The 12,787-nt window shown below is 52.9% G+C and overlaps 1 protein-coding gene and 1 pseudogene across 1 annotated transcript in view; both read right to left on the bottom strand.

Annotated features, from left to right (window-relative positions):
- LOC143692464 (uncharacterized) overlaps positions 1–5,789 on the bottom strand; it is a 270,414-nt gene extending 264,625 nt beyond the window's left edge. Inside the window, exons 1-2 of the mRNA XM_077172697.1 lie at positions 5,057–5,789; positions 1,633–1,640 (exon numbers count right to left, since the gene is read on the bottom strand). Coding sequence (XP_077028812.1) covers positions 1,633–1,640; positions 5,057–5,789 — 741 coding nt within the window. The remainder of the gene's footprint in view (positions 1–1,632; positions 1,641–5,056) is intronic.
- Positions 5,790–7,739: 1,950 nt separating this feature from the next.
- The window catches only part of LOC143692463 (uncharacterized), a 28,514-nt pseudogene continuing 23,466 nt past the window's right edge, over positions 7,740–12,787 (bottom strand).

Here is a 12,787-nt window from a genome sequence, read left to right as displayed (position 1 = left end):
TGTGCTGCCCTCAGCATCCCCCCCTAGCCCACATCCCAGTGGCCTCAAGGATCTGCTGCAAGGAGTCCCTGGGGAGCCTTGCTCAGCAATGGCCCTGGGGGCTCCTTCATGCTCCCTGCAGGGACTGCAGCTTTTTCAAAGGACTTGGAGTTTGGCTTTTGCCTTGGAATCTCTGAGAGGTTTGTGCAATCATGGCCTCCAATTATCTGCTGTAATTAGTCCCTGGAGAGGCTTTGTCAGTAACAACACTCAGTGGGGCTCATTAATGCTTTAAGGTACTCCAGTTTTTTTAAGGTACTTGGTGTTTCCCTTTTGATACAGACTCTGTGAGAGGTTTGTGCAATCATGGCCCCAATTATCTGCTTTAATGAGTCCCTGGAGAGCTTTGTTCTGACACTCAGTGGTGCTCAGTAATTCTTTGAGCTTCTCACATTTTTTAAGGTAGTTTGGAATTTCCTTCCAACACTGAGACTCTGAGAGGTTTTTGTGCCATCCTGAACTCCACTTGTCTCCTCCAAGGGGTCCATGAGGAGCCTGTGTTGGGCATGGACCTCACTGAGACCCATTCATGCTTTGAGACACTTTGGTGTTTTCTTCTGACTTTGACTCCTGGAAAGGTTTGTGCAATCTCCTCTCAGGCCCTGAGGTTCAAGGGCTCAGCTCCAAATGCACCACAGGGCTCATCAGGATGCGGCAAGTCCTGACAAACCATGGCTCTGCCTTGATTTCCCTCTGCTCTAATGCAGTTTATCAGGGCTGTATCTGGAGTGATTTTGGTTTGCTAATTTGAGATTTCTCAGCCAATGCATCTATTAGTGCAGTGGGATCAGTGTTGGCTAATTACCATTGCACTCACTGGAATATATTTACTCATTTCCTGCTGTGAGATAGGATTAGGAGAAAAGCAAAGTAGGCTCAAAATTTTAAAAGGGTATATAGAAAAGTTTATTACCAGTAAATAGAAGAAAGAGTAATAAGAATATGAACACTTCTCCTCTCCCTACAACCTTTTCTTTCTTCCTGACAATGCATGGAGACAAAACCTGAAAGTTTCAGTCACTTTACACCATCTAGAACAGTCTTTCTTCAGTTCACTTAGGGAGAGGAGTCTCTCTTTCATGCTATGGAGACTTCTCCATAAGAAAAAAGTTCTCTTGTGGCTCTCAATTCCCACAAATAGCAGCTGCCCAGAAAATCTGCAATCGTGAAGTCCCTCCCATTTTTCACAGCTTTTCCCACAGCTGTTTTTATGGGCCATGTCAACTAATGGGGTATGAGTTTAAAGATGAGCTGTTCAAGAGCAAAGAATCTCTTCATCTATTTCTGAAATCATCTTCATCTCTGAGAACAGAGATCTTCTTCTCTCCATGAGGGCGCAGGATCTCATTACTCTTCTCTCTTTCTCTGTTTAAACTTCTCATGGGATCACAGCTACTTCAACATTTGCCTACTTTAGCATGGAGGTTTTTGCTGAACAGGTCATCTCCCCATATTTTAAATTAGTTATAGGGAAAAAGAGAGTCTGATGTATCAATTACATCCTTCCCCATAGCTTTACAAGAGGATTTCAGCCCCAAGATCAAGGCATCTCCTCATCCCTCCCATCTGGGACTCAACTTCCCCTTCAGTGACCTTGGTGTCTTCATGTTGCTCCTCTCTGTGCCTGCACTTTGTCCTTTTCTCTCACTGGAGGGAGGATGGAAGCACTGAAAGAGTTCATATCTCACCCGGGGCCTGCAGATGGTTCCGTGCCCCCGGCCGGGCTCGGTGCTTGCGGCCGGAGCTGTTTTACGATGGAGGTTTCTGCAGCGGCTGCGCTGGGGCTGTGTCAGGATGGGCCGCGCTGGGGCAGGGCCAGGATCTCAGCAGCCAGGCCAGAGCACAGCAGCAGCACGGCCGGGGGCCGATGGCTTCTCCTGCCCCTGCCCGGGGCTTGCGGCTGAAGCCCAAGGGTGGCAGAATCTTGGCCGAGCCGGCCCGGCCCGGGGCTGCTCCTGGGGCCCGGCGGATCCTGGCTGGGCCCGGGCTGGCGGCGGGGCAGGGCTCAGCAGGGCCCAGATGTTCCCAACTGCAGCCATGGCCCGGCCCGGCTGCCGATGGGGCCTGGCGGGGTCCCTGGGAAGGGGCCCGGCCCCACGGCAGGAGCCGCCCGGCCCGGCCTGGCTGAGATGGGACCGGGTCAGCCTTGTTACCTCTGTGCCAGCCAGAAGGGAAAGAGACCCTCCCAGGCTTTCCCATCTTTAACATGTGTCTTCACAGAGGCGTGTACAGTTTCCTTAGTGGTTTAACAGATTGTCAATTCTCAAAGCTAATTACTGATTGGTTTTTTGTCAGACATGGAAGAAAACTGCTAGCAACTTCTTTTAGGACATCAATTCTGTGATGCAAAACCACCACAACTGCACAGAGCACAGAGCTCCTTTGTCCATATATAGTGCTCATGTGCCCGAGGTTTCAAAATACCTCCCTGGGAGATCTCTGGGCCCTCTCCAAGGTGTTTTCAAATGAAAACATTCAGCTCAAGGTCTAAGAAAATCACGAGAGGACAGGGCAAGCCTGACCTGTCTGTCCTGGCTACTTTTGTCTGAGATCAGTCCTTGGATATACAGAATTGAGAGGCCAAATTCTAATTTTGGCCATGGTCCCTGGACCTGAAAGCCGGTTCTTTTCCATAGGAAGGAAGGAACAGAGCCCCAGTGTTTCAGGGGCAGATGAGAGGTGGCCACCAGAGGCCAAGGCCAGCCAGAGCAAGCAGGATTTTGTTCTGAGTGATATCCTTGCATATAGGAATTGTTTTAGGGAGAGTTCCAATTTTGGCAATGGGCATTGGAAAAGGGGGACGGTTCTTTTCCATAGCAAGAAAAGCACGGAGCCCCAGTTTTCCAGGAGCTGATGAGAGGCAGCCCTTGACATCAAAACATCAGCCAGACCTCTCAGGGGACCCCTGGGAGGCCAAACCAGCCAGACCTGTTCCATGTTCCCTCACTTCCATGGGGCCCCACAGTGTCCCAATGGTCCCTTGCTTCCCTGAGGCCCTGAGGTGTCATAATGCCCCCTTGGTGACACCAGGCCCTGAAGGGTCCCAATGGTCTCCATGGTTCCATCAGGCCCCACAGAGCCATAATGGTCTCTGGGTTCCATGAAGCCCCACTGTGTCACCATGGCTCCTTGGTTCCATGGGCTCCAGTGGTGCCACAATGATCCCCTTGGTTCCATGAGGTCTCCACAGTGTCCCAGTGATCTCCATGGGAAGGGAAGAACCCAGCCCCAGTGTTGCAGGGGCAGTCACCAGAGGTCAAGGCCACCCAGGCTTGATGGTACTGGCAGATTGTGCCTGGGAGCAACCCTTGGATATCCAGAATTTTGGAGGTGGAATCCCAATTTCAGACATGGACACTGGAGGATAAGGATGGTTGTTTTCCATTGGAAAGAAACCATGGAACACTGATTCAACGGTGACATTTGGGGATATGTGGGGCCTATTGGGGATCCTTTTTGCACCTTGTGACCCAACAGGAGCTTCTCTAATAAGTGTTGCCTGAAGCTCCCACTGTGCCCATGACAGGAACCCCTGTGAGTGTCTGGGCCATCCTGGCTCTTTGGCAGCCTGGGCACTCCTGGGATGTCACCGTGGAGCCCCCGTGAGTGCCTGTGACAGATGGGTGCCTTTGCAGCCCAAGGTGCCCTGGGATGTCACCATGGAATGGCTGTGACTGCCTCTGACCACAGGGCTCTTTACCATCCCCAGAAAGCCCTGGGAGGTCTCCATGGAGCCCCTGTCCCTGCCTGTCACATTCCAGCTCTGGAACTGCCTGGAGATTCTTGGAAAGTCCCCATGGAACCCCTCTGAGGGCCTCTGACAAATCTGATCCTTAGCAGGCTGTCGTAATGGCGGGAGAGATGCGACACACCATATGCGATGAATAGCAAATCTCGAAGTTTATTGAAAGCTTACACATTTTTATATTAGTGTTAATGAAGCTTATGCATATTGCAAAATCTGAGCTCATTATTGGTTAAAGAACACTATGATCAAACACACCTACTTCTATCTCTTAACAATTATTTTGCTTCTATGTGTACATTCTTCTAATTTCTCTACCTTGGGATAGCTACATTTTCTGGCAAGAATTTTCTCCCCCGTCTTCCCGTTTTAGAGAAGGTCACTGTGACCTTTGTCAGTAATTGGGCACCCGTTGCTCAGTTCCCAGCTTGTTTCTCTTACCCTTATCCATCGGTATCACATCGGAATGTCCTTTCTCAGCTAACCAATTATCCAAAAAGCTCTCTACAGCAGGCAACCATCACCAGCCCCCTGTTGCTATGGTCAGTTTCCATGGCAACCATCACCAGGCCCCTGTTGCTATGCTCAGTCCCTTGGCAGCTCCATGGAGACCCCATGCCAGGGGTGGTTGCCATGGCCACCAGGGCTGGCACCAGCTGGGATGCTCGGTTTCCACGGGCCGGGCTTCAGGAATGGGATTCCCCAATTTCCTGCTCCCGCTAAAACCACGCTGCCCTCGCTGCCCTCCCGCCTCCTGTGGAAAGCACAAAAGGCAAAGATCCCGGGCTGGGAGTAGAACAATTTATTGGGAACAGCAACGAGATAAGGAACAAACAGGAACAGAAACAATATTGATAACAGAAGGGATAAATAAAACTATTTACAGAGAAAACTACAACATCAACAACTAGTTCTTCCTGGCAATGTATTTCCTCCTGTCTGGAAAGGACACCTTCTCCCTGGGGAGAGAGAGAGAGAGAGTCCCTTTTCCGCCCCTGGCAATGACCTGAGGTGGGAGTGAATGTAATGACAGGGCCATGGCCAGACCATCATGTTCTCCAAGCCCACGTCAGGTCATTGGCAGGTGCAACAAAAGGTACAGGTGTCTTCCCAGCATGGATCACAGGGAACATGGATCACCAGGGCTCTTCCCAACGTGGGGTCTCCAATGGGGGATAAAGCTGGAGCAGTGCATTAAACTCTTCCTGCAGTTGGGGCATGTGCAGGGCTTCTTTTACTGGTGCCTCTGTTGGTGTCTGGTCAAGTGTGAGCTGCTGGTGAAGCTCTTCCCACACTGGGGACACTCGTAGGGCCTCTCCCCAGTGTGGATGAGCTGGTGGGTGATGAGGGTGGAGTTGTGCTTGAAGCCCTTCCCGCAGTCGGGGCAGAGGAAGGGCCTCTCATCCGTGTGAATGCGCTGGTGTTGGAGGAGCTGAGAGCTGCTGTGAAACCTCTTCCCACACTCAGGGCACTCATAGGGCTGCTCCCCTATGTGGATCATTTGGTGGATGATCATTTGGGTCTTCCTACTAAAGGTCATCCCACATTCCCCACAGTTGTATGGCCTTTCCCCAGTGTGGATCCTCTGGTGGCAGATCAAGAGAGACTTCTGCCTAAAGCTCTTCCCACATTCCCCATATTCATAGGGTCGTTCCCTGGTGTGGGTCTTCTGGTGGGAGATCAGGTTAGAGTTCTGGCTGAAGCTCATCCCACGTTCCCCACACTTGTAGGGCTTCTCCCCAGTGTGGATCCGCTGGTGCCTGATGAGGGTGGAGTTGCGCTTGAAGCCCATCCCACAGTCAGGGCAGCGGAAGGGCCTCTCATCGGTGTGAATCTGCTGGTGCTGGAGGAGACTGGAGCTGGTCTGAAACCTCTTCTGACACTGGGGACACTCATAGGGCCTCTCCCCAGTGTGGATGCGTTGGTGGATGATGAGGGCAGAGCTGCAGCTGAAGCCCTTCCCACACTCCCCACACTCATAGGGCCATTCCCCAGTGTGGATCATCTGGTGGCTGATCAGGGTGCTGCTCTGCCTGAAGCTCTTCCCACACTCCAAGCACTTGTGGGGCTTCTCCCCATCATGAAGCTGCCCATGGACCACCAGCTCTGAGCTCTGGCTGAAGCTCTGTCCAGCTTCCTGGCTCAGGGTGGGTCTTTCCTCCTCAGAGTACCCTGGGCTGGGTTTTGATCCCCTCCTCCTGTGGGATCTCTGTAGCTTTTCTTCTCCCTTGGATTCCCGTGCCATGGAGTTTCTCAAAACAGCCACACACCCCTGTGATGTCACACAGGCTCCCTGTGATGTCACACAACTAACTCTATGATGTCACACAGCCCAGTTGATGTCTCTGCCTAGTCTGTGATGTCACACAGCCAGCTGTGGCTTGTCACACAGCCAACTCTATCATGTCACACCACCCCTGTGATTTCACACAGCCAACACTATGATGTCACACAGCCCCCTGTGATGTCACACAACCTTGGCTCAGTGCTGGGCAGCCCCGGCACTGTCCCAGCATTGGCCTCTCCCTCCTGCCCCGTCCCTCAGCCAGTGCTGCCCTTGGGGCGCTGGGCCTTGGCTTCCTCTTCTCCCTGGGCATCTCCTGCTGCCCGCCCAGGGTGTCCCGGGGAGCTACTGCCCCTGAGCCAGGGGCTCTGCTCTGCTGCCCTGGGCATCCCGGGGCTCCTGAAACACCCCATGGCCAGGGCGGGCCCAGAGTGTCACAATGTCCCCCTGGTTCCATCAGGCCCTGCAGTGTCACAGTGCTCCCTGTGCTCCCTGAGGCCCCACATCACCCAGCCCAGGCCATTGCCCTGGTTCCAGTCACTCCCAGTATGATCCCAGTGACTCCCAGTCTCACTGAGTATATCCCAGTTGATCCCAGCATGCTCCCAGTCACTCCCACTTCCAGTTGATTCCAGCATGATTCCAGTTGCTCACAGCTACTCCAAATCACCCTCCAGTGCAATTCCAGTTTCTCCCAGTATATCCCAGTTGTCTCCAACATTGTCCAAACTGCCCTCAGCGTGCTCCTTGTCACTCCCAGTATGATCCCAGTCCCCCTCAATGTCGTCTGAATTCCACCCAGTATGATCCCGCTTGCCCCCACTTGCCCCAGTACTGTCCCAGTCACTGCCAGTATGATCTCACTGGCCCCCAGTATAGACACAGTCACTCCCAGTTGCCCCCAGTTGCTCCCAACATGGTCCCAGCTGTTCCCAGTGTTGTCCCCTCCAGTATCATTACAGACACTCCCAGTATATTCCAGTTGCTCATTCCCAGCCACCCCAGTTGCCCCAGCATGGTTCCAGTTGCCCACAGGCCGATCTCACTCATTCCCAGTATATCCAAGTTGCCCCCAGCACTCACCCATCATTCCCAGTTGCTCCCAGTAGCCCTCAGTGTGCTCCCAGTTGCTCCCAGTATTTCCATGTCCGTGCTCCAAGTGCTGCTCCCAGCCCTGATCCGTGGGCATGGGAATGTCCCGCTCCCTTGCCGGGGCAGGGTCACACCTGAGCCAGGTGTGCAGGGCAGGACCTTGCCCTGACCCCAAGCACTGTCCCAGCTGCAGGATCTGCTTCCCATCGGCTCTTCCTCCTGCAGCCCCGAGCCCAGCTTGATGCTGAACAAAGGGGCTGGGCTGGGGTCATCCCCCAGTGGGGGCTGTGCACCCCCTCTTCCCCCTCCCCAAATTCCCTCTGGGGGAGCAGGAGCTGGGGCAGGAGCCCTGTGGGGAGGGACAAGGAGGTGACACCAGGATGGGAGGGTCACACATGCTCTGGGGGGGGTCACACACAGTCCGTGAGGACCCCCCCTCACCTCTCCTGCAGCACCAGGAGGATGAACCCCAACATGGAGCCCCTGACCCCTGGCAGTATCTCGTGGGGTGGGGTCTGGTGGCTGCTTTGGGGGTCTGGGAGGTCACGACCACCCAAAAACCCCCTCCCAACCCTACAGCTACTCCCAGTCCCCTCGCACCACCCCACAGCTCCTGGCCAGGACACCCCCAACCACTCCCTGCAACGCAAATGTCCCCAAAAACCACAAAACCCCTTCCCATCTCCCCTAAGTCCCACCCAAATTCTCTCCATAACACACAGCCCTGCCAACACACACAAATCCTCACAAACCTCCCAGAAGGCCCCCAAACCCTCTCCCAGCAAGACAAATTCTCCCAAGAGCCACAAGAGCCTCTCTCAGTCCCCACAGGAGTCGCTAAAACCCCTCCCACCTCCCATGGCACTGAGCAGGAGAGGTTGGTGGACAGGAACATCCCCAGTCAGGAGCAGCTTGGCACTTCAGCAGTGATTTGGGCACTTTGAGGGAACACCCCAAATGGGGGGACCCAGGCCAGGAACTGGGACAGACAACCAGAATTCCTGGAGAACAGATGGAGTCAGGTGAACACATTCTGCCGACACACCTATGAGGTTGTGGCCATGTCCCCTGGTTTTGACAGCCTCAGAACACCCAAATCCTCTCAAATATTCCATTGAACCAAGCCCAAATTCACCCCCAAATCCCAGTAAATGGTGCAGCTTTAGATCTCTTTGTTTAATTTCTTTATTTTCACCCCAGATTTGGTTGTTTAGAGAGGGTGAAAATGGAAATTATTTCGATGGAAAAGACCTCCAAGATCATGCAGCACTGCTTGATGCCACCAGAAGAAACAATTGAACAGAGCAGGTGAGATTTTTTGAGGTGTAAATTCAACAAATCACTTCTTCCCAATCAATTTCCAGTTTAGATCAGAGTCCTGATGGATGTTCCTGCTGCTGTGTTCATCCAGGGGATCCAGGAGGACATGGATAAGCAGCCAGGTGTCTTCCCAGCAGGGATCACTGGGAACATGGATCACCAGGGCTCTGACCAACGTGTCCTCCCATAGGGATGGAGCTGGGGCAGTGCACTAAGCTCTTCCTACAGTTGGGGCACTCACAGGGCTTCCCTTACCGGTGCCTCCATTGGTGTCTGGTCAAGTGAGAGCTCTGGGTGAAGCTCTGAAGCTCTTCCCACACTGGGGACTCTCATAAGGCCTCTCCCCAGTGTGGATGTGCTTGTGCTTGACAAGACTGAAGTTTTGCTTGAAGCCCTTCTCGCAGCTGGGGCAGTGGAAGAGCCTCTCATCCGTGTTGGAGGAGATCGGAGCTGGTCTGAAACCTCCTCTGACACTCAGGACACTCGTAGGGCCTCTCCCCAGTGTGGATGCGTTGATGGGTAAAGAGGGTGGATCTGCAGCTGAAGCCCTTCCCGCACTCCCCACACTCATAGGGCCATTCCCCAGTGTGGATCATCTGTAGCACATCAGGGTACTGCTGCAGCCAAAGCTCTTCCCACTCTCCAAGCACTTGTGGGGCTTCTCCCCATCATGAAACTGCTCATGGATGAACAGCTCTGAGTTCTGGCTGAAGCTCTGCCCACCTTCCTGGCACAGGGTGGGTCTTTCCTCCTGTCCTGGATTGTCAAGCAAATTGTATTCTATTTGCCATCTGTATGGCAGTTGTCTTCTGTTAAGTGGGCAGTTTTCCTTACCTCTTCCACAACCACTCCTCCCTCCTGGGAGACATCTGCTGATAACAGCTATTGAATGTCACTGCATGATTGATAAGAACTACGGCATCCCATTGGGAGATGCTCCGCCCAGAGGGAAGAGCCAAGCATTCTACCCATATATAATCTGGAAATTCTGGAACACCAGCACGGCTTCTCCACTGGATTTCCCAGAGGAACAGCTGCTCTCTTCTTCCATTGGATCTTCAAAGGAAGACCACACCCTTTTCTACAGGATCCCTGCTCCAGCAGAAACACACCTGATGGTCCAGGAGGACTGCAGCCACATTTCCAATTAGACTGCTACCAACACACAGACCAACAGGGTGTCAGGTTGTGTTCTGACTCTGTCAGTGTCGATTTACTTTACTGCATAGTTTATTTTATCTTTATATTTTCTTCCCTATTAAAGAACTGTTATTCCCTGCTCCCATATTTTTTTGCCTGAGAGACCCTGAATTTAAAATTTAGAGCAATTTGATAGGGCGGTTTAACATTTTCCATTTCAGAGGAGGCTCCTGCCTTCCTTATCAGACACCTGCCTTTCCAAACCTAGACAGCTATGATATCACAGAGTAGTAGGCTGTGACATCATGGCATGGTTGTATGACATCAGAGAGGGGGCTGTGAGGTCAAAGTGTGTGCTGTGACATTACAAAGTGGCAGTATGACATCACAGAGAGGGTTTTGTGACATCAGAGAGTGGGTTGTGACATCACTGGGTGGCTGTGTAACATCATACAGCAGGCTGTGACATCACAGAACACACAGTGATATCACATGGTGACTTTGTGACATCACAGCACTGCTGTATGACATAACAAGGTGACATCATAGAATTGGCTCTGTGACATGACAGGGGCTGTGTGACATCACAGGGTCTGTGTGAGGTCACTGGGGAGGTCACTCTGCCCCGGCCCCCCTCACAGTTCCCCCCAGAGCAGTCCAACCCTGCTCGTGCACAGCGGGGTCCCCTGTCCCCCTGGGTCCCCCCGCCCCCGGCGCCACAGCCTCCCCCAGAGGATGTTCCACGAGATCGACCCCAGAGCCTGACACGGGGATGGGGGCCGGGGCCCTGGGGGTGGCACAGGGGGACAGGGACCCCCCGGCAGCGTCCCCGTGTCCCCCAGGGCCAGAGCCTGGGCCAGGGCTCCTTCACCCTGGTACCAACGAGGCCTTGAGAGCGCTGAAAAAATCCCCAGCAAGGGAGCAGCAAAAACCAGATTGAATATTAAGGGACAGCAGCACAAAGTTGCTTGGCAAGAGTCACTCTGCTCCTGACTGGACACTTCAGGTACACCAAGGAAACGAAGCAACAACAAAACCAAACAGAATCCAGGCAATCAAACCAGAAATGAGCCATGTGTGTGCGTGACAGAAGGAGAGTGAGGGCAAGGATAAAAGGAATACAGCCCAAAAGCTTAACAGAGGTCAAAACTAACAGGACTTAAGTTACACCTTAACCTTAACTGATACGTTTATCTTCAAAATTTAGCAAAAGAACAGCACTAAACAGTAACAACCTAACATAAAACCTATGACTTAGCAATTTAACAGAGGAATAATAATTAACAATATTCAACTTAACTTATTACTTAGATTAAACATAACAATATAGCAAAAGAACAACTCTTAGGAGCATTTAACTTAGCTTAGACCTTGTGATTTAGCCTGACCTACAGGCCTGATTGACTCAGCTATCCAAGGCACTCAAACCCCTCAGAGAGCAGCATTTCTGTCACATTTCCCCAGCACAGGCACTCCTGTGTGCACACAGACACAAAGAGTCACTACAAGGCACCTGTGAGAAATTCCCCTGAGGGCAGGAAATGCTCCCTGTGGATCCTTTGGCATCTCCCCAGAGGGTGAAGGGTTGAGCCTGGAGGAGTGGGGGGATCGGCCCAGGCTCCGTCGTTGCTCGGGATCCCCGAGTGCAGCAAACGGGAGAGTTCCCGGCTGGGAGAGGCCCCACTCAGAGGGAGTCGCTGGCCCAGGAGAGCTCCAAGGGCTCCTTTTGGAGCGCTGTTTGCAGGGCCCCAAGAGAGGGGCTTCAGTCCCAGCAATGGTTCATCCTGGACGCACTTGGCACCAACAGCTTTCTTTGGCAGGGTGAGAACAGGGATGTTGTGCCACTGAGGGAACAAAAGCAGCTCCCAGGGCTGCTCCTCCAGAAAGCAGGAGCTGGTTGGGCAGCAGCAGTGCCTGGGGCAGACAGTGTTTGTGATGAGCTGCAGAGGAGCTGAGCCCAGGGGCTGTTGGCCAAGGCCGAGCCCCAAGGAGCATTTCTCAGCTGGCAGGGCAGCCTGAGAAGGGGAGGGGGAATGCAGCAGCACAGGGCCCATGGAACCAAGGGAGCATTGTGACACTGTGGGGCCCTATGAGACCAAGGGACCATTGTGACACTGTGGGTCCCTGTGAGACCAAGAGGCCTTTGTGACACTGCAGGGCTGCATGGAACCAAAGGCCCAGTGTGACATTGCAGGGCCTGATGTCATCAATGGTCCATTGTGACACTGTGGAGCCAAAGGAGACCATTGTGACACTGCAAACACCCAGGGTCCAAAGGTCCATTGTGACATCGCAGGGCTCAGGGAATTGAGGAGTCATGTGACACTGTGGGGCCAGGGGAACTACTGAGACCATTGTGACACTGCAAGGCCCCATGGAATTGTTGGGACCATTGTGATACTGCAGGGCCTTCTGGAACCTAGGGGACATTGTGATACTGTGGGACCCCATGGAACCAAGTCACCATTAGGGCACTGTGGGGCCTCATGGATCCAAGGCGTCATTGTGACACTATGGGGTCCTACAAAACCAATGGAACACAGAACAGGTTTGGCTCGTTTGGCCCCCCAGGGGCCACCTGACTGGTCCAGCTGATCTTGGCATATTGAGGTTCTCTTCTCATCTGCTGCTGAAATACTGGGGCTCTGTGCTTTCCTTCCTATGGAAAAGAACTGTCCTTCTTCTCCCGGCACCCATGGCCAGATTTGGGATTTCACCTCCAAATTTCCTTCTATCCAGGGATTGTTCGCATAGGAATATTGCCAGGACAAGTCTGGCTGGCATTGGTTTCACAAGGGTCAGCTCTCATCTGTCCCCAAAAAACTGAGGAAGGCTCCGTGCTCCCCTTCCTATGGGAAAGAACTGTCCTGCTTCTCCAGAAACCTATGGATGAGATTGGGATTCCACCTCCAAAATTCCCTTAATTGAAAGACTGCTCCCAGACAAAATCTGCCATTCCTGACAAGTCTGAATGGCCTTGGCCTAGTGAGGCTCTCACCTGCCTTCCAAACACTGGAGCTCTGGGCTTTCCTTCCTATGGAAAAGAACTGCCCTTCTCGGTCAGGTGCCCATAGCCAGAAATGGGGTTCCACCTCCAACATTCCCTGTTGTGACAGACTGGAGGAGATTGTTGGCTTGAAACATTTCATGTGTGGGGGAGGAAGGGG

This window comes from Agelaius phoeniceus (assembly GCF_051311805.1).
Source record: "Agelaius phoeniceus isolate bAgePho1 chromosome W unlocalized genomic scaffold, bAgePho1.hap1 SUPER_W_unloc_1, whole genome shotgun sequence".
Lineage (NCBI taxonomy): Eukaryota > Metazoa > Chordata > Aves > Passeriformes > Icteridae > Agelaius > Agelaius phoeniceus.
Note: the sequence above shows the minus strand (reverse complement) of the source record. Positions and strands in the feature narration are given on the sequence as shown.